The following is a 22,241-nucleotide window of genomic DNA, read 5'->3' as shown; positions in this document are numbered from 1 at the left end:
GAATGTAAAAGAAACTTATTAGGGGCCGAGGACAGGATACCATATAGAGAGGGGAAAAGACCTATATATATAAAAAGCTAATATGCAAAGTGTCCCCTCAGGAGTTTGACCAGGAGAGGAAGGCCCCGGCCGGCAGCTGGAAGGCCCTGATCAGCCCTGATCGCTGGCCAGGCCTGGGGACACTACCCATGCACGAATTTCATGCACCAGGCCTCTAGTTGAAGAATAAAAGGAAGTAGAAATCCTCTTTTCTGAGAATGAGTAGAATTACAGAAAAAAAAAATTGCTGAGAGAAGAGAAGAGAAGAGAAGAGACTCTGACTTGGGAAATGGGAAAAATGCCTAGGATTAAAAAGAAATTCAGGAATTGGGTTTGGAAGTCTGAGTGCGGGTCTCTAGGGTGAGACAGAAGATGCAGGCGCCTTTTCCTTCGGGTTGGAGAGGAGACAGTGCTCAATTACTGACCTTCCTCTCTCTGGTCACATGACTTGTGCTGGTATAAAAGCTTTCTAGCAGCCAGGTTCCTTACAATATTTTCCTGTGTGAAATGGGCAGTAGCAGTGGCTGAAGCTCTGTTTCTCCTTCTCAGAAGCTTTCAGACTTTCTTTTCCAAGAAGCCATCTATCTGGAACGAAGACAAGGCAAGGCAGATAGCTTAGTGCTTGAGCTCTGGGAAGTGATGGCAGGATCAGAATTGGGAGGAGATGGTATTGAGCTGGAGGAAATCTGTCAGAATTGAATATAAGGAGACGGGAGCCAGTGTGGGGGCAAGGAAATGCGGCCTGGGACATCAAGCCTGGAAGAGGATGGAGGGGCCAGACTGTGTGGGTAGTGAGGGTCGTAACCAAAGTGGAAATTGAATTACCCCATTAAGAAGAGTTCTTCCATTTACAGTCAAAACTCCAGGCTCAGGAGCCAGTGACTGCCTGCGGGTTTTCCTGAATATTCTCTAACTTTCTGGGGGACAAGTCCCCCAAAATCGTGCTGGCTCACTGTTCCTCCTACTGCCTCCACCCCCACACTTAACTAGCTTCCTTTTTTAGTACAGTCTCAGAGTCTGGTATTGGACAGGAGAGGAAACGGTGGAGGAGAATCTGTGTTCTGCAAAAGGAGAGGAAAACGAGGTTGGCAGATGGGTTGGGGGCTGGGCACCTGCTTCCCTGGTGTGTTGGGGGGGGTTCTGTGGCGAGCCAGCACTGGGTGGGGGCCTGGTTCTCACAGTGTTCTCTGTGTGAGAAGGCTTGCCTTTTCTCTCTGAAGATCTCTGACTGAGGAAGGGACTTAAGGAAAGTTGGAAACTGATATCAGTAACTTCCTGTGTCTGTGAGGAGAGCAAGAGAAAGGCTGGGAAACCAGAGGGGAATTCCCTTGGGAAGCCAAGGGTTGGTCTCCCCCAGAGACACATGATGGCAAACGTAATAACTCATAGTTAATATCCCGCCCCAGGCAAAGTCAATAATTGCTCTGGGCAGTTCTAGCAGGTGTTGTGAGCAAGCAGTGGTGGCAGCAGAAAGCCTGGGCCTGGGAAGGGGAGCTGCCAGGGAGGATGTCCTCATCCTGAACCGGAGGCAGGTCTGCAGGCTGTGAGTGGGGACTCCTGACCCTGCCCTTTCTCATTCTCTTCCAGAATAGTCATGCCAGACTTGAAGAGCTCCTTGATTCTCTCGGCCTACGTCATTATCTTCCTCACTGGTCTCCCTGCAAACCTCCTGGCCCTGCGGGCCTTCGTTGGCCGGGTCCGCCAGCCCCACCCTGCACCTGTCCACATCCTCCTGCTCAGCCTGACGCTGGCGGACCTTCTTCTGCTGCTGCTGCTGCCCTTCAAGATCATTGAGGCTGCATCTAACTTCCGCTGGTATCTGCCTGAGATTGTCTGTGCCCTCACAGGATTCGGCTTCTACAGCAGCATCTACTGCAGCACGTGGCTCCTGGCAGGCATCAGCATCGAGCGCTACCTGGGAGTGGCTTTCCCCGTGCAGTACAAGCTGTCCCGCCGGCCTATATATGGGGTGATTGCTGCTCTGGTTGCTTGGATCATGTCCTTTGGTCACTGCACCATCGTGATCATCGTTCAGTACTTGAAACCAGCCGAGAATGTCACAAATATAAGTGAAATTACCTGCTATGAGAACTTCACTGAAAATCAGCTGAAGGTGGTGATTCCTGTGCGGCTGGAGCTGTGCCTGGTCCTCTTCTTCATCCCCATGGGGGTCACCATCTTCTGCTACTGGCGCTTTGTGTGGATCATGCTCACCCAGCCCCATGTGGGGGTCCAGAGGCGCCGCCGAGCTGTGGGGCTGGCTGTCGTGACTCTCCTCAATTTCTTGGTGTGCTTTGGGCCTTATAACGTATCCCACCTGGTGGGGTTTTACACGAAGAAAAGCCCCACATGGCGAGCAGAAGCTGTGATATTCAGTTCCCTCAACGCCAGTCTGGACCCCCTGCTTTTCTATTTCTCTTCTTCAGATGTGCGCAGAGCCGTTGGAAAAGGGCTTCAGATGCTGCGACATCAGGGCTCCTCTCTGTTGGGACGCAGAGGCAGAGAGATGACAGAGATGACAAATGGGGACAGGGGTGTGAGTCAAGCAGAAGGAGTACCAAGTTCTGACTTCACCACAGACTAGGGCTGTCCCTGGACCTTCAGAGGTGCTGGGGGCTATGAATGGGTTGAGCGGGCTGGGAGAGGGAGAAGATGAGGGTTCTAGACTCAGGAATCCTTAGACCAATCCGTTACTGAGACTGTAGGAATCTCTCTCACCTGCTGGATATTCCCTCCTGATTGAATTCTCCTTCCCAACAGAACACAGCTCCCTGACCAAAGAAGAAATGGTTAGGCATAGAAGCACAATCAGGCCATGCTCTGGAAACAAGATGGCTAATATGTATTCAATCCTTGTGAGGTGGTTGGCAGCTGGGGATGACCAGGCTGAAGCAGAGAATCCTATAGCAATCTTGCTATAAGCTTTGACATCACACCTAGACACTGGCCTAGCTGTTGATGCTGGAAAGAAGCCAACGGGAAAGAGATGGGAGAGAAATACTAAATGAGGTCAAAGGAGACTCAGGAAAGTTCTGACCCAAGGGAACTTGGAGGAGGGGCTGAGGGCTTGGTTGGGTCTCTAATGCTTTAGATTTCTAATGTATTGATCATACCTGATGCTTTGTAACTAGGCTCCAGCCTTCTTCATGTGTGTATCTTGTCTCCTCCATTAAACTGGGAACTTCTTGAGGTCTGGGTCTTGTCTTCTCCCTCCATGGCACCCCACACAGGTCAGGATACAGCTTGGCACCCATCAGACAGAGCTCAAGACTGACTAGCACAGGAATAGACAGCCTGGTCTGGCAGATTGAAAATCCTATATAAAAAAGGCTAATATGCAAATAGACCGAACAACCAGTTGCTATGAGGTGCGCTGACCACCAGGGGCCGCGTGCAGAACATGGTGGGTGTTGGCCGTGGTGGAATGGTGGAGCAGGTGAGCAGGGGCACCAGAACAAGGGGGGGACACCTGTTGCTCTCATTGGGGCGAGCCTCTGGTGGTTGCTGAAAATTCTTTACTCCTGTGCACAGTCCCACCCAGTGCTCATACCTGCTGCCAGCTCCTGGCACTGGCCTGGATCACCCAGTGCCATCAGTGGGTGTGAGCAGTGCCTGCCAACCCTGATCACCCCTCAGGGCTTCTCCACCTTCCCCTGCTCCTGAGGGGGGATCAGGATAGCAGCTGCTGCTTGCACCGCTGCTGGTGCCATGACCCCAATCACTCTGTGCTGTCAGTGTATGGGAGAGGAGGCAGGAGTGAGGCTTCCAGCAGCAGACAGAGGATCGGGGTTGTGGGGGGAGGGGCCGAGACCCGCCCCTGTTTCCCACCTCAGCCTTGTGCCCACAGTTCTTTTTAAGGTGCATGAATTCGTGAACTGGGCCCCTAGTAAAGATTATAAAACTCTGAAGTGAGTGTCCAAAGTTTTTGTAACATTTCTGCAAGCAGAGAGAGGGCAAAAATTGGATTAAGACCCAGACTCAGCAGCAAAGGGGGAAGGTAATGAGTCTGAAACCACAGAAACATTTTGTTGTTGTTGTTGTTAATGCTCACCCAAGGCTATTTTTCCATTGCTTTTCAGAGAGTAAAAGGGGGTGGAGAGAGAGAGAGAGAGAGAGAGAGAGAGAGAGAGAGAGAGAGAGAGAGAGAGGAGAAATTGATTGGTTGCTTCCCACATACGCCCCAAACAGGGGCAGGGAGCAAACCTGCAACTGAAGTACGTGCCCCTGACCAGGAATCAACAACCCCATGACCCTTCAGTGCACAAGCCGACGCTCCAACCACATGGGCCACAGCCACAGGAACATTTTAAGGTAAAGATGTAATGAAAGTGGATTAAGTGAGGGGACTGACATAATCCTGTTTAGATTGATGAATAGAGACTAGATTTAGAAAAGGAATGTGGGCTGAGTCCTGATTCAAAGTTATCAGCGTCCACAGGGGCTTAAAACATCCTACTCTCCTGCTTAGAGACCTGTAGGGTTTCCTTATCATCAAAGTTTTCCTCTCAGGAGCTCATATAATACCATTACCTGCTTTGTATCCTCTCCCCCTTCCCAATTCCATCTACCTAACTCATTTCTCTACAATAAGGACCCCTAAACCACTCTGTCTAGGTAACTGACCCTCCAGACCCTAGCCTAGTGGTTTGCAACAGAGGCTATACATCAGAATTACATGTAGAGATATATAAATAACACAAGTAAAATCTACTGACTCAGAATCTTGGGGGGAAGGTTGTCGGGGGAGGCAACAGGCGAGCTTTAAAAAGCTCCTCAGGTGATGATGATAGACAGTTCCATCGGGAATCACTGGCCTAACTTGGGGGCCCAATATGTCAAAAAAAATTATTCTTGGGACCTTTCCTGCTTATAAGTCCCCCTTACCTCAACCCCATGCACCCCCATCTGCTGATCGTTTCTTATAAAACCCCATATTTACTTTCTTCAAAAAAACTTCCCTTATTACCTCCATCTAATTGAGAGCTCATTTTTCTCTCTTTTCCTTCCTCAAAACAACACTGGACTGGTGTCATAAGAGCCCTGACTTCAGTGTTGGTTCTGCTTACTAGCTGCTTGACCTTGAGCAAGTCACACCTCCAGCCTCCATTTCCAAATCATAATCATGAAGGCAATGTATGCCTTCCAGGGTCATTCTGAGGATTTAAATGAGACTGCATATATAAAACTGCTGAGAAATTATAGAGTATTAGCTGTAACTCTAATATAGCAACTGAAGCACAGATAAAAATTTAAACTCAAGTAGAAATATAAAATGATGAAAACAATATTTTAGCCAACTATGTAGGACTAGAGGCCCGGTGCACAAAAATTTGTGCACTAGAAGGGGAGGGGGGTGGGGGGGTGTCCCTCAGCCCCACTTGTGCCCTCTCACAGCCTGGAACCCCTCGGGAGATAACTACCTTCTGGCTTAGGCCCACTCCCCGGGTGGCAGATGGCAGGCCCGATCCCTCGGTGCCTGCCCCGCCTCCCCAGTCACACACACGGCAGGGCCGATCTGGGGGTTGGGGCGCCGCCCCGGGTTGGGTCGCACACGGGACGCCCCGGGCTGGTCGCACACAGGATGCCCGGATGGAGGCCAGGCAGGCTGGCTGATCACTGCTGCACCGCCCGGCTGCCCCTGGTCGGGTCACACACAGACGCCCACCACCCCGGGTCGCAGATAGCAGGCCCAGATGGCGGCAGGGCAGGCGGGATGGTGCTGTCCCGCCCTGCCTACAGTATGCAAATTAATCACCATCTTTGTTGGCGGTTAATTTTCATATTGGGCTGATTAACCAATGGGAGGAGTAGCGAAGTACCGGTCAATTGCCATGTTTGTCTATTATTAGAAAAGATAGTTTGATAGTAATATGTGAGGGGGAAAATCTGGGATTTTCAGATGTATTACACCTCCCAAAAAAGCTAATTTGATTTGGGGTAGTATGAAAAGGGCATCTAAACAAGGTGGTTATCTCACTCCACTGAGGTCTATTCAGTAACATGTTCAGTACTGAGCAACACATTTTATAAAGGACATTAACTCAAGGAATCAAAGGATAAAAACTTGGTTATCAGAAAAATAAAAAAAATATTTTGGAGACTTAAAACCTAATAAAAATAAAATAACAGCAACACATTAAATGCCTGACACTGTTCTAGAGAAAGAGCCCAAGATGATGAAGGAAACTTTCCAAGATCAATCAGTGAGAGGGAATTTGAATCCAGGTTTTTCTGACACCAAAATGCCTGCTTTCTTCACTGACATATGAGAGCAAGTAAGAATGCTGGACATGTGGCTGGAACAAGATAAGTTCCACTGTATGGAAGATGCATTCCTATGCAGCCCACAAGGATGAACAAGGGGTATGGGCAAAAGAGGCAGGGAGTTACATCTTAGAGAGTCAGGGATGTTTAAAATGGAATTGATGTCCTAGCCCAGCAGTTCTCAACCTGTGGGTCGCGACCCCTTTGGGGTCGAATGATCCTTTCACAGGGGTCACCTAAGACCATTGGAAAATACATATATAATTACATATTGTTTTTGTGATTAATTACTATGCTTTAATTATGTTCAATTTGTAACAATGAAATTGGAGGTCACCACAACATGAGGAACTGTATTAAAGGGTTGCGGCATTAGGAAGGTTGAGAACCACTGCCCTAGCCGGTTTGGCTCACTGGTTGGAGTATCAGCCCATGGACTGAAGGCTCCCAGATTTTATTCCGGTCAAGGGCACGTACCGGTTGGGGCGCATGCAGGAGGCAAACAATCCATGTGTCTCTTTCACATAAATGTCTCTCTCTCTGTGTCTCTCCCCCTCCCTTCCATTCTGTCTAAAAATCAATGGGGAAAATATCCTCAGGTGAGAATTAATTAAATAAAATAAAATGGAATTGACTCATTCAATAAGTAACCACTCCTCAGTCTCCAGGAATGTCAAAGTAGAACATAGAAAACACCCATTTTAGGATGTTGAGGAAACTCACACATCTGATAAGAACTGAACTAGTATTACCAAACCCTTCCAACTTGAGATTTCCCAGAGTTTTAGGGACATAGCTGCTCCTGCTGATCAGGAAAGTGCAAGAAAATTTCTGGACCTGGTCTGAGATTTTAAGGGTAAAACTAGCTACTCACTAAAAGTATTTGATCTTTATTAAGTCACTTGATATATATTTTTATATCTAATCTAATAAAAGAGAAACATGCAAATTGACCATACCTTCACTATGCCCAAAGCCATGCCCACCAGCCAATCAGAGCGACTATATGCAAATTTACCCAACCAAGATGGCGGCCAGCAGCCACAGAGCTGGAGCCAGCAGGAGGCTTGGTTGCCCCAGTGATGGAGGAAGCCAAGCTTCCCACCGGCCCTGGCCAGCTGTGGCCTCCACTCAAGGCAACACAGTTTCAATTATAGAAGATAAATAAATTCCAGATACCTGCTTCCAGCCAACCTCCACTGGGAGTTTGGGAGGCTGGGGGTTGAGGCCAGCCTGCAGACAGCCATCAGCCCCTCACCCAGACTGGCCAGGCACCCCGGTAGGGACCCTCACCCTGAAGGGGCTGTAGCCAGCCTGCAAACAGCCATCAGCCCCACACCCAGGCTGGCCACACCCTCAAGGGGTGAGGGTCCCCCTGGGGGGCTTGACCAGCCTACAAACAGCTCTCAGTCCCTCACCCAGGCTGGCCAGGCATCTCAACAGGGACCCCCACCCTGAAGGGGCTGTGGCCAGCCTGCAAACAGCCATCAGCCAGTCACCCATGCTGGCCAGGTACCCCAGCAGGACCCCCCTCCCTGAAGGGGGTGTGGCCAATGTGAAAACGGCCCTCAGGCCCTCACCCAGGCTGTCCAGGCACCCTAGCATGTCCCCTACATGATCTGGGACACCCTTCAGAGCAAACCAGCCAGCCCCCACCCATGCACTAGGCATATAATAAAAGGGTAATATGCAAATTGACCCTAACAGCAGAATGACTGGGAATGACTGGTCACTATGACACACACTGACCACCAGGGGGCAGACGTTCAGTGCAGGAGCTGCCCCCTGGTGGTCAGTGCACTCCCACAGGGGGAGCTCTGCTCAGCCACAAGCCAGGCTGATGGCTGCCAGCACAGCAGTAGTGGCAGGAGTCTCTCCCACCTCCTCAGCAGTGCTAAAGATGTCTGACTGCAGCTTATGCCTGCTCCCCGCTGGCAAGTGGACATCCCCCGAGGGCTCCTGGGCTGCCAGAGGGATATCTGACTGCCAGCTTAGGCCCGATCCCCCAAGGGGAGGGCCTAAGCCAGCAGGTGGACATCCCTCGAGGGGTCCCAGACTGCGAGAGGGCACAGGTCAGGCTGAGGGACCCCCCGCCCCCGAGTGCACAAATTTTTGTGCACCAGGACTCTAGTATAATATATAATAGACCGGGTAAAGCCAATGGGAAATTATATATATATATATATATATATATATATATATATATATAGAGAGAGAGAGAGAGAGAGAGAGAGAGAGAGAGAGAGAGAGAGAGAGAAAGAGAGATATCTTCATCAGATATCTACTTAATTATATAAATATATATAATTTCCCACTTATTCACTGGGAAATTAGTAATTCAATTGTTTGACAAATATGAATTAATTACCTACAATAAGCTGGGATATACAGAAGCTGAGGAGGCAGAGTGTATGACAGACAAGCTATCTAGTCTTGGGGCTTCCATTGTAGTGGGAAAAAATAGTTAATAAAAAAAGTAAACAAATGAACAACCAGGGTAATTTCAGAATGTGGCAAATGGTTTTTACAAACAGATACGGGATATAGGAGAAGTATAAAGAGGGATTTGAGAGGGTTTAGATGATTCTCTTGAGTCAGTGATGATCAGCTGAGACCTGAATAAGGAGAAGTTGCCCATTGGAAGGGCATTCTAGAAACAGGAACTGCTGGTGCAAAGGCCCTGAGGAGGGGGAAACCTGAGCATCTCAAGGCCAGGGGGACGCCTAGAGTAGTGGTTTGCAAACGTAAGCATGTATTCGAATCACGTGGAGTGTTTGCTGAAGCATGACTTAATCTTCCCTCCCCACAGGTTCAGAATCCGAAGGTTTGGGATGGGACCCAAAAGTTTGTATTTCTAACCATCCCAGGTAATACTGCTGCTGGTGGTTCAGAGACCACACTTTGAGAACCACTGGGCCAGAATATTGTGAACTCGGGAGAGTGAACGATGGAAGATGATGTTAAGGAGGTCAGCAGAAACCAGACCATGCCAAGTTTTTTAGGCCACAGATAGGAGTTTGAATTTATTCTAAGAGGTTTTGAAGTCATTAGAGTAAGAGAGTGGAATGATATGTTTCCATTTTAAGGTGATCATTCTGGTGTCTGTGCCTACCGTGAAAGGAAGATGGTTGTTAGGTTAAGGAGATGATGTGCATGACAGAGTTAAGAAACCATAAAGTGCAATAGCGAATATGCAGGGCTTTCATCAGGCTGGTAGCTCTGTCAACGTGGAGCTGCTTCCTCTTTCATTAGAATACAAGTTTTGCATCTACCTAATAAAGAGATGTCCCCAGTGGTTTGCTAGAAAATGTTTCACAGCCAGCTCTTGAGATGGAAGGGAGTAAGGAGCAGGGGGTTAGGAAAGGCCCTGAGTTGTTGCACTTGCCAATTTCTATGTCAGACACATTCCATCAGGGCCAATTTTTACCTGCATGAAGACACTGAATATGGGTTTGACAAGAAATGCTAATAATCAGCTCTTGCAAGCCAACTCAAGCCCATCACTAGATATACTCCCAGCACATATGCTCAACTGGCAGACAGATCACATCCTACTTGGGAAAACTTTCTCTCTGCCTGGCAACATTTAGTACAAGGCTCTGGCACAATAAACACTAGCTACATGTGGCTGGCTGGGCCATGATCCAAGAGAATCCGGGTGGCTGGTTAGATTGCCAGACTCCTCTGAACTCCTGCAGATGACATATGGGTAAAGAGAAATATTAGTGTCTGGTTAATGAATAACACAGACAGCAGCCATAGAGCCACTGCCAGGAAACGGGGGCGGAGGGATCTAGCTCAGCTAGACCTAGGAAAGGGGAACCTGCATTAACTATCTCACTTCCTCTTTCTGTTGTGCCCCTTCCTCAGAAATTCTCATCTGACCACACAGTCAGAGTTCATGTGTAGTGCGGTTTTGTGGTGATCACTGTGGTGAGAAGGCAGGGGTGGGCTAGGCTGGAGAGGGTCTGAAGGAAAACACACAGCCAAGATTTCAAATCCACTCCCTTAAACCTTCCTGCCCCTTAGCTCCAGGTTTCTGATCTCTCTCTCTCTCTCTCTCTCTCTCTCTCTCTCTCTCTCTCTCTCTCTCTCTCTCCAGCTTTCTCTACTTCCTGTGGTTAGATACTTTGACCCCATTTTTTTTCTTTTCCTTATTTTTCTCTAGTCACAGGAAATGAGGACATTTCTCATCTACCAATTGCACATTCAACCAGGAAATTGGGCCAAAGATCTCTATGCTCTCAGAAGCAATAGTCCAGTAACCTACCTGGCAAAGTTTCAAATGTCTGAAAAGGTAGATGAGGATTTAGCTTTCCCCAATACATAAACACATGCCCCCTCCCACTCTGTATCTTCCTAATATACTTACATTATAGTTGTGTTGGATATTTACATTATTGTGACTATATAAATAGGGGGTCTCTATAGTAAACTATAATTACTTTTTCTACCCTGTACAACTTTACCCCCACCACCCGGAATTAATAATTGCCTTAGTTTTTATTTACTTAGTTTTCTATATATTTATCACTAATTCCTCCCCAAACTCTTTGCCAGTTATCTTTTTTCCTCTCAAGACCTTCAGAGGTATAAGTAGGTTATGGATTTCATCTTCCTAAAGAAATCTCTCGCCCTAACCGGTTTGGCTCAGTGGATAGAGCGTCGGCCTGGGGACTAAAGGGTCCCAGGTTCGATTCTGGTCAAGGGCATGTACCTTGGTTGCGGGCACATTCCCAGTGGGGGGTGTGCAGGAGGCAGCTGATCGATGTTTCTCTCTCATCTGATGTTTCCAACTCTCTATCCCTCTACCTTCCTCTCTGTAAAAAATCAGTAAAATATATATATATTTTTAAAAATCACTAAAAAAAGAAAAAAAGAAAGAAAGAAAGAAAGAAAGAAAGAAAGAAAGAAAGAAAGAAAGAAAGAGAGAAAGAAATCTCTCCCAGGACCTTCTGACCTGCTTCTGGCCTGGTGGTAGTCTATGCCAGGTATACAGCTGGCCCCTGGACACTCGTGGGAGGCCTTTTGCTTCTCTGTTCTCATTTCTCTTCCTTGGTTTATGTCCTCTACCAGCTTCTTTAGAAAGCATTTCCAGACTGTGAATGTCAGAAAATGTCTTTATTCTGCCTTCATGTTTAATTCATATTGGGCTATGTATGGAATTCTAGATTGGAAATCATTTTTCTTCAGAATTTTCAAGGCATTGCCTTCTAGCTTCCAGTCTTGCTGAAAGTTTCCAATATATTCTGATTTTTGATTCCTTATATGAGGCCTATATTTTTCTCATTGAAAGCTCAAAGTTTCCTTACCTTTCTCGCAAGTATTCTAAAGTTATCCATTGTGCTACGCATTCAATGGACTCATAATCTGCAGATTAATTAATATCCTTCAATTTGGAGAAATTCTCTTAAAATATTTTGTAATTATTTTCTTTCCCTCGTTTTTTCTTCTCTATTTTCAGAACTCTTATTATTTGGGGGATATTGAACCTCCTAAACTGGCCCACTAATCTCCCTTCTCTCCCATTTTCTATCTCTCAATCTTTTTGCTCTACTTTCTGTGAGATTTCCTCAAGCTTATATTCCAGCTCTTCTATTTATTTTTTCCTTTTTGCTATCATTTCATTTCTAAGCACTTTCTTTTATTATTGATCTTGTCTTATGGTTGTAATATCCATTTGGATCTCTCTTTGAAGAATGTTCATCTCCCTGCTCTGAGTTGCCTTTTTTGGTTTCCATCTTCTATGATACAAGTTGTCATTAGATATCTGATATTCCTTGACATCTGCTTATCTTGACAAGAAGAAAGGGAACTAATCTTTTATATATATATGCAGGATTTGCTTTAAAGACAGAAAAGAAAAAGAAAAGGAATGGAAATATGGAAAATCTCAATAACTATTGAATCATGGTAATGGATGAATTGGGTTCTATTGTACTATTCCCTCTACTTTTGATGTTGTTTGAAAATATCTACACTAATAAAAGACAAAGATGATAATTGACCAAACTTTTGCTATGCCCATCAGCCAACAGAAGAGTATGCAAATTAACCCAACAAAGATGGCCGTTGAATTTGCATACTGCAGGCGGGGTGGGGCAGCACCATCCACCACCTGCTCCACCACCATCCAGGTCTGCTGTGTGTGACCAGGGGTGGCGAGGCGGGGCAACGCCATCCGCAGCCTGCCCCACCGCGGGTTCTGGCCTGCTGTGGGAGACCCGGGGAGGTGGGGCAGGCACCATGGAATAGGGCCTGCCATCTTCCACCCTGGGAGCAGGCCTAAGCCAGGAGGTGGTTATCTCCCAAGGGGTCCCAGACTGTGAGAGGGCACAGGTCGGGCTGAGGGACACACCCTCCCTGCCAGTGCACAAATTTTTGTGCACTGAGCCTCTAGTTCACAATAAAAATGTGGTTGATGGAGGATTCAATTCTTTAAGGGCTGTGGAACTGAGGGCCTTGGTTTCTCACTGGCTGTGGGCTGGAAGCCTCCCTCAGTTCCTTACCATGTAGGCTTTCCCTAGGACAGCTAGCTTCCACCAGAACAAGAAAACAAGAGAGGACAAGATGAAGGCAGTCTTTTTATAAACCTAATCTTCGAAGTGATCATTTGTTTTTGCTCAGCTCATTCTCAAAGGGAGAGTGAATACAAGGAGGTGGGATTGCTGGGCTCATCTTGCAGGCTGCCCTCCATTGGTACTAAATAATGAATGAAAGCTGTGAGCACCTGGATTAGGCTTCACTGAAGGGTGATTCAGCAGGGCCATTTAGTTGGGGGAACCTCCAATGTCAATACTTAGCGATTTTCTTCTTGGGCGGATCAAATTTCCCAGAAAATAAGTTTCTGTTCTCCTGTAGGGTGAAAGGTGGACTGCCATGCCGGGCCTGCGTGGCTCAGTGGCTGAGCATCAGCCTATTAACCAGGAAGTCACCGTTTGACTCCTGGTCAGGGCACATGCCTGGTTTGCAGGCTCAGTCTCCAGTGTAGGGCGTGCAGGAGGCAGCCAATAGATGACTCTCTCTAACATTGATGTTTCTCTCTCCCTCTCCCTTCTTCTCTGAAATCAATAAAAACATATTTTTAAAAAAAGAAATTTGGACTGCCAGAAATTTAGAAGCCAAATGGAAAAGAGAGCTGGGATGGGGGTTGGGGTGTCTCAAGATCTAACATTTCTTTAATCTCTTATTTATATTACTAGAGGCCCGGTGCATGAAATTTGTGCACAGGGGGGGGGGGTCCCCTCAGCCCAGCCTGCACCCTCTCCAATCCGGGACCCTTCAGGGGGTGTCTGACTGCCAGTTTAGGCCTGATCCCGGCGATCAAGCCTAAACTGGCAGTCGGACATCCCTATCACAATCCTGGACCTCTGACTCCTAATCGCTCACCTGCCTGCCTGCCTGCCTGGTCGCCCCTAACTATCCGCCCCCCTGCCAGCCTGATTGCCCCTCACTGCCTCTGTGTGCTGGCCTGATCACCCCTAACTGCCCCCCCTGCTGACCTGGTCACCCTAACTGACCCTGCTGCTGGCCAGGTCACCCCTAACTGCCCCCCTACCCCCTGGTAGCCCCCAAATTCCCCCCCTCACTGTCCTAGTCACCCCTCACTGCCTCCCTTGCCATCCTAATTGCCCCCACCTGCCCCCCTGCCAGCCTGGTTGCCCCCAACTGCCCCCCCCCACCAGCCCGGTTGCCCCTAACTGCCCCCCTCGACCAGAGTTCCCCTGGGAGTTCCACTGCTCAACCACCAGGGAGCAGACACTCCAACCTATAGGTTAGCTTGCTGCAGGTGCTGGTGGGCTGGACTGGAAAGTGAGGTGTGAGGTGAGAGCCATCAGGAAGCTCCCAGGGTTTGGCCAGAGTCCCAGGCAGAGGCGGGTGGGGGCAGTGTTCTCAGTGCACAATTTATAATCTTCAGAGCTGCTTCTTTGCATTGGTTAAGTTTCACTAACTACTCCAGGAGAATGGGTAACACCATTACAGGAGGACAGGCCAGGTTCACCTCTCTGAGGCCAAGGGACAGCCTCCGGCTCCTGGAGATGCAGCAGAGAGGGGGGAGGGGCTGAGTCAGAGAAACTGAGTCTAAAACTTGAAAAGAAGCCAGAGGCAGCGAGGGGTGGAGGGTGACAGCTGCACAGGGGCCTAGAAAAGCAGCTGGGTGGCTGCAGCCCTAGGAGCCCGGTGCCTCTCCCACAGGACAGGCTCCATGTCCCTCCCTCCTCCCTGTGACCCGTCACCCCAGCTCTCCTCCAAGGCCAGCCTGGGCTTGTCCCACACAGCCCCGCCCCGCCCCACACAGCTTTTGGGGAGCTCCGCCCCATAGGAGAAATGGAGAGGCTGCAGACAGGAGGTCGCAGGAGGAGGAGGCAGAGCAGGGCCCACCAAGTTAGATGGGGGGAGGGAGGGAGAGACCCCACAGGACTGGGGATAGAGATGGGCGGGGAAGGATGGCTATGCGGAAGCATAGCCCTTGGTTAAAGTAGAAATTCTGACCCCTTTTTACAGACCCCAGCAGAGTGTGTGTGGGAGGGGGTGGGGGGAGCAGCGATGTTTGATTCATGGCCTATTTATTTTTATTTTTGTTAATATTTTTTTTAATATATTTTATTGATTTTTTACAGAGAGGAAGGGAGAGGGATAGAGAGCCAGAAACATCAATGAGAGAGAAACATCGATCAGCTGCCTCCTGCACACCTCTTACTGGGGATGTGCTCGCAACCAAGGTACATGCCCTCTACCAAAATCTAACCTGGGACCCTTCAGTCCGCAGGCCAACGCTCCATCAACTGAGCCACGCCGGCCAGGGCTGTTAATATATTTTTATTGATTTCAGAGAGGAAGGCAGAGGGAGAGAGAGATATAAACATCAATGATGAGAGAGAGAGAATCTATCTGCTGCCTCCTGCATGCCCCCTACTGGAGATTGAGCCCGCAACCCAGGAATGTGCCCTTGACCAGAATCGAACCCAGGACCCTTCAGTCTGCAGGCCGTGGCTCTATCCACTGAGCCAAACCATTCTAGAGCAACCCATGGCCTATTTAAAACCACTGCAGTAGGCTGAGCAGGGGTCTTACCACAATGGTGTTACCTGATAATGAGGGTGTCTCTCCTTATGTTGGGGTAATCGGAACTGCAGCCAAGTAAAGACACACCCACGGAGCCTGCAAAGGATTTCTACGTACACGATGCAATTTACTTCGTGTGGCAGCTGAAGAGGGTGAGCAGAGCCTTGGAAGGACATGAGGTCTCCAAGACCAGGAGCTGGAGGGAAAGTGTGTGCCAAGCATTCCGCACCGTGAGTTACCATCTATATATATAAAAGCCGACTATGCTAAATATCTGACTGAGTGGTTGACCAACCAGTCCTTATGACGTGCACTGACCACCAGGGGGCAGACGCTCCGACCAATAGGCTAGCTTGTTCCTGGGGTCTGGCCAATCGGGATTGGGCAAGACAGGGCCAGACACACCCTGGAGCCCTCCCACAGTCCCTCCCGTGGTCCCTCCCTAGCCACCAGCCCTGATCGACCCTGATAGGGACTGGGCGAGATAGCCCTGATCAGCCCCGATCTCCGGTCAGGCGGAGGACCCCACCCGCGTACAAATTTCGTGCACCAAGCCTCTAGTATAATCATAAAGCCAATTACAAAATACTCTAGACAGCAGGTTCTGTAAAACAATTACATCAAGATCTTAAGATCTAAAATGAGCATTGTCTAAATTCTGCCTGAAGTCCCACCAGTGAAAAGTAAAAGAACTGTACCAGTTAATAATGCAGATTTTTTTCAATAGATGGAGTTACACATATGTTGATATATATGCGATTTGATATGCATGCTGTTTTGTTGTATTGATAGCATGCTTCAAAACTTCATATGTCAAATTTGTGGAAGGTGTTAACATTACAGATATTTTTATGCTTAAAAATGTCAAATTTTGTGCCAAAAAAAGAGAGCATTTGCAGGAAGTTTTAATTCATTACTTTATTTTGAAGAAAAAGTTATATACTTCAGGAAGCTTATGGTGAACATGCTCTATTCCAAGATACTTGTGAACGCTGGCTTAAATGCTTTAAAAGTGATTTCGATGTGAAAGACGAAGAACGTCAAGGTCAACCAAAAAGTTTGAAGACCAACAATTACAAGCATTATTGGATGAAGATGCACGTCAAACTCAAAAACAACTTGCAGAAAGATTAAATGTTGCTCAGCAAACAATTTCTGATCATTTACAAGCGATGGGAAAGATTTTAAAGGAAGGAAAATGGGTGTCACATCAACTGAACGAAAGACAAATGGAAAACCGAAAAGTCATCAGTAAAATGTTGCTTCAACAGCACGAAAGAAAGTCTTTTTTGCTTCGAATTCTGACTGGCGATGAAAAGTGGATTTATTTTGAGAATCCCAAATGTACAAAATCATGGGTTGATCCAGGTCAATCATCAACATCGACTGTAAGGCCAAATCGCTTCGGAAAGAAGACAATGCTCTGCATTTGGTGGGATCAGGAAGGTGTGGTGTATGATGAGCTTCTAAAACCAGGTGAAACTGTTAATTCTGATTGCTACCGACAACAAATGATCAATGTGAACCACGCTTTGATTGTGAAATGACCAGAATGTTCCAGAAGACACGGCAAAGTAATTTTGCTTTATGATGATGCACCATCACACACTTCAAAACCAGTTAAAGACACGTTAAAAGATCTTGCCTGGGAAGTATTAACCCACCCGCCGTATTCACCAGACCTTGCTCCTTCAGATTACCACTTGTTCCGATCGATGGCACACGCACTTTCTGAGCAGCACTTCAAAACATACGAAGAAGTGGAAAGTTGGGTCTCTGAATGGTTTGCCTCAAAACAAGAAAAGTTCTATTGGGATGATATCCACAAATTACCTGAAAGATGGGGGAAATGTGTAGCTAGTGATGGACATTACTTTGAATAAAGCACTTTTGATGTTTCTCTTGAAATTATCCTTTTTTCTTTGATTACAAAATTCGCCATTATTAAACAGTACACCTAGTACATGGTCCCCTTGAGGAAAACAAGATGTGACCTCAAAAATCACAAGTCCCAAGAGCACAGGTCACAAAGATAAAATGTGCCCCACGTTTTTTCTTGTTACTTGCTGTCCTCTTGGAATCTGCCTGCCACCTTGTGGGTAAATGAGGTTATTGCCTGCATCCAAACCTAGGAGACCCAGGCACCACAGAGGCTAGGGCTGTTATTCACATGCAGCTAGGAATCTCTCAAAAGCAGAAAAGGGGTCCACCTCCTTAAACTTGCATCAAATAAAGATGAATCTTGATGTGGGAAGAGACTCAAGACATCTTCCTAAGCTACAAAAACAGTTTCAGAAGAGCATAAAAGAAAACAGTATTGTCTATAATGTTAAAATAAGTATATAATAATCCTATCTAATAAAAGAGAAACACGGTAATTGGCGTACGACCGCTACCCTTCCCATTGGCTAATCAGGGAGATATGCAAATTAACTGTCAGCCAAGATGGCGACCGACAGCCAGGCAGCTTGAAACTAACATGAGGCTTGCTTGCTTCAGTGACGGAGGAAACCAACGTTCCCTGCCTGCCTTGCAGGCCTCTGAGCCTGCAGTTTGAAACATTTTAACAAATATAGAAGCTAAAAAAAAAACCCCAGAAACCAGCTTTCAGTGAGCTGGGATCTCAGAGCTGGAGTCAGAGCTGGAGTTATACATTGTTACAATTTTAGAACTGAAACAAACCAGATACCTACATTCACAGCGGAGGCCTAAGAGCTGGAGCCTCAGAGCTAAAGCTGGCCAAGAATTAAAAAAAGAAAAGAAAAAAAAGAGCAGTTGGGAGCTTCCGTCACCCGCAAGCCTGAAAAGAGCCCTCAGCCCCTCACCCAGACTGGCCAGGCACCCCAGTGGGGACCCCCACCCTGAAGGGTGTGTGACCAGCTGCAAACAGCCATCATCCCCTCACCCAGGCTGGCCAGGCACCCCAGTGGGGACCCCCACCCTGATCTGGGACACCCTTCAGGGCAAACCAGCCAGCCCCACCCATGCACCAGGCCTCTACCCTATATAGTAAAAGGGTAATATGCCTCCCAGCACCAGGATCAGCGTGACAGGGGGCAGCGCCCAAACCCCCTGATCGCCCTGCCGCTCTGTGTGTGACAGGGGGCAGGGCCACAACCTCCCTATCCGCCCTGCTCTGTTCGTGACAGGGGAAGGCGCCCCAACCTCCTGATCAGCCCTGCTCTGTGCCTGATATGTGGGAGCTCCCCAACCTCTGATCGCCCTGCGGCTCTGTGTGTGACAGGGTAGAGCCATAACCTCCCCATCGGCCCTGCCCTGAGTGTGAGAGTGGCAGTGCCCCAACCCCCTGATCGGCCCTGCTCTGTGGGTGATAGAGGGCGGCGCCCCAACTCCCCTATCGGCCCTGCTCTCTGAGTGACAAGGAGGAGCTCCTCAACCCTCTTATGGGCCCTGCTCTGTGCATGACAGGGGGGAGCTCCCCAACCCCCTGATCGACCCTGCTCTGTGCGTGACAGGGTACGGAGCCCCAACCCCCCTGATGGGCCCTGCTCTGTGTGTGACAGGGGGCAGCGCCCCAACCCCTGGATTGGCCCTGCTCTGTGCGTGACAGGGGGTGGCGCCACAACCTCCCCATCAACCCTGCCTTGAGTGTGACTGGGGGTGGCATCGCAACCTCCCGATCCGCCCTGCTCTGTGCATGACAGGGGGCGGCGCCCCAACTCCCCAATCGGCCCTGCTCTGAGCCCGACCAGGGGCTGCCCCTAGGGATTGGGCCTGCCCTCTGCCACCCAGGAGCAGGCCTAAGCCAGCAGGTCATTATCTCCCGAGGGGTCCCACACTGCGAGAGGGCACAGGCCGGGCTGAGGGACCCTCCCTCCCCCCCAAGTGCACAAATTTTTGTGCACCGGGCCTCTATAATAAAAGCGTAATATGCTAATTAGACCAGATGACCTTCTGGACAAAGCCAAGGCTGCAAGGGAAGCCTGGGTCCCAGGTGCCAGAGGGAAGCCGGTGCTGGCAGCCAGGAAAAGGAAGGCCTACTCTTGCATGAATTTCATGTATCGGGCCTTTAGTAATAATAATAATAATCGGGCCTCTAGTAATAATAGTAATAATAGCACTAAGTGTCCTGAGATCTTCAACATGTGGGCACAATGCTAAGCCCTCTGCATGCACTCTATTTTTTTTTTACTTTAAAAAAATCTTTATTGTTGAAAGTATTACTTATGTTCCCCCCCCTCCCCCCCCCGCCACATTGACCTCTTCTAGACCGTACCTGCCCCCCACCCCAGGCCTTCACCACCCTATTGTCTGTGTTCATGGGTTATACATACAAGTTCTTTAGTTGATCTCTTCCCACCCTCCCCATTCTTCCCCACCTTCCCTCTGAGATTCCACAGTCTGTTCCATGCTTCTATGTCTGAATCTATTCTGTTCATCCATTTATTTTGCTCATTAGATTCCACATATGAGTGAGATCATGTGATAGTTATCTTTCTCTGACTGGCTTATTTTGCTTAGCATAATACTCTTCAGGTACCTCCATGTTGTCTCAAATACTAAGAGATCCTTCTTTTTTTAAATATATTTTCATTGATTTCAGAGAGGAAGGCAGAGGGAGAGAGATATAAACATCAATGATGAGAGAGAATCATTGATCGGCTGCCTCCTGCACACCCCCCCACTGGGGATCAAGCCTGCAACCCAAGCATGTGCCCTTGGTTGGAATCGAACCTGGGACCCCCTGTCCACAGGCTGATGCTCTATACACTGAGCCAAACCGGCTAGGGCAAGAGATCCTTCTTTTTTACTGCTGCATAGTATCCCATGGTGTAAATATGCCATAGCCTTTTTATCCACTCATATATTGATGGGCATTTGGGCTGTTTCCAGAACATAGCTATGTAAATTGCACTGCTATGAACATAGGGGTGCATACATTCTTTCTGATTGGTGTTTCAGGTTTCTTAAGATATATTCCTAGAAGTGGGATCACTGGGTCAATTGGCAGTTCCATATTTACTTTTTTGAGGAAATTCCATACTGTTCTCCACAGCAGCTGCACCAGTCTATATTCCCACCAGCAGTGCACTAGGATTGCCTTTTCACCACATCCTCACCAGCACTTGTCATTTGTTGATTTGTTGATGGTAGCCATTCTGACAGGTGTGAGGTGATACCTCATTGTCCTTTCAATTTGCATCTCTCTGATAATCAGTGACTTTGAGCATTTTTTCATATGTCTCTTGGACACCTGAATGTCCATTTTGGAGGAGTATCTATTTAGGTCCTTTGCCCATTTTTCAATTGCATTGTTTGTCTTCCTTTTGTTAAGTTGTATGAGTTCCTTATATATTTTGTTTTTAACTCTTTATCAGATGTATCATTGCCATATATGTTCTCCCATACAGTGGGCTCCCTTTTCATTTTGTTCATGGTTTCTTTCGCTGTGCAGAAGATTTTTATTTTGATACTAGAGGGCCGGTGAATTCATGCACTGGGGGTGGGGAGGGTGTCCCTCAGCCCAGCCTGCACCCTCTCCTATCTGGGACCCCTCGGGATCGGGCCTAAACCGGCAGTCAGACATCCCTCTCACAATCTGGGACTGTTGGCTCCTAACCATTCACCTGCCTGCCTGATTGACACCTAACTGCTCCCCTGTGGGCCTGATCGCCCCCAACTGCCCTCCCCTGCCAGCCATCTTGTGACAACATGGGGGCAGCCATCTTGTGATGATGTGGGGGGTAGCCACCTTGTGGTGGCAGTTTTGTGACAACATGAGGGCGGCCATCTTGTGGTGCGAGGGCATGAGTGTCAATTTGCATATTACGACTTTATTATATAGGATGGTCCCATTTGTTTATTTTCTCCTTAGTTTCCTTCGTCCTAGGAGATGTGTCTGCAAATATATTGCTATGAGACATGTCTGAGATTTACTGTCATGGCTTCCTCTAGAATTTTTATGATTTCATTACTTACATTTAAGTATTTTATCCATTTTGAGTATATTCTTCTGTATGGTATCAGTTGGTGGTCTAGTTTCATTTATTTGCATGTACCTGTCCAATTTACCCAACACCATTTATTGAAGATACTGTCTTAACTCCATTGTATGTTCTTGCCTCATTTGTCAAATATTAATTGAGTGTAATGTCTTAGGTCAATTTCTGGAGTCTCTGTTCTGTTCCATTGATATATACACCTTTTCTTGTGCCAATACCAGGCTGTTTTGATATCTGGTATTGTGATCCCTCCAACTTCGTTCTTTTTTCTCAAGATTGCTGCAGCTATTCGGGGTCTTTTTTGGTTCCATATAAATTTTTGGAGTATTTGTTATACTCCAAAAAATATGTTATTGGTATTTTCATAGGGCTTGCATTGAGTCTGTAGATTGCTTTGAGTAATATGAATATTTAATGGTGTTAATTCTACCAATCCATGAACACAGTACACTAGTATTCTTCCACGTGTTCATATCTTCTTCTATCACTTTGTTCAACGTTCTGTAGTTTTCTTAGTACAAGTCTTTTACCTCCTTAAGTTTATTCCTAAGTATCTTAATTTCTTAATTGCAATGGTAAATAGGATTGTTTGTTTAGTTTCTCTTTCTTGGAATTCATTATTGATGTATAAAAATGCCATTGATTTTTGGATGTTAATTTTGTATCCTGCTACATTGCTGAATTCATTTATTAAATCTAAGAGTTTTTTGATGGGGTCTTTATGGTTTTCTATGTACAATATCATGTCATCTGCAAATAATGAGACTTTTACCTCCTCCTTTCAATTTGGAAGCCTTTTTTTTTCTTCTTCTTATCTGATTGCTGTGGCTAGGACTTCCAGTACTATCTATACTAATAAAAGCCTAGGTGGTCCTTGTGCTGCCACAAGATGGCCTCCACAAGATGGCT

The 22,241-nt window shown here is 47.4% G+C and overlaps 1 protein-coding gene across 2 annotated transcripts; it reads left to right on the top strand.

The window, feature by feature from the left end:
* The first annotated feature begins 520 nt into the window (after positions 1-520).
* Positions 521-3,228, top strand: FFAR2 (free fatty acid receptor 2). 2 transcript variants are annotated; one of them, XM_036346655.1, is made up of 2 exons: positions 521-640; positions 1,627-3,228. In XM_036346655.1, exon 2 carries the CDS (start codon positions 1,634-1,636, stop codon positions 2,621-2,623), a length of 990 nt encoding a protein of 329 aa, XP_036202548.1. In that variant the 5' UTR covers positions 521-640; positions 1,627-1,633; the 3' UTR covers positions 2,624-3,228. The 2 variants fall into 2 exon arrangements, with proteins under 2 accessions (XP_036202548.1, XP_036202549.1); XM_036346656.1 differs by having other exon boundaries at positions 521-1,123.
* Positions 3,229-22,241: the final 19,013 nt, after the last annotated feature.

This window comes from Myotis myotis, unplaced genomic scaffold, assembly GCF_014108235.1.
Source record: "Myotis myotis isolate mMyoMyo1 unplaced genomic scaffold, mMyoMyo1.p scaffold_m19_p_19, whole genome shotgun sequence".
In the NCBI taxonomy this organism is placed as follows: domain Eukaryota; kingdom Metazoa; phylum Chordata; class Mammalia; order Chiroptera; family Vespertilionidae; genus Myotis; species Myotis myotis.
The sequence above is the reverse complement of the archived record's forward strand: the minus strand, read 5'-3'. Positions and strand labels throughout refer to the sequence as shown.

Coding starts and splice junctions, on each gene's coding strand:
- FFAR2 (XM_036346655.1), top strand. CDS start 1,634: ATGCCAGACTTGAAGAGCTCCTTGATTCTCTCGGCCTACGTCATTATC.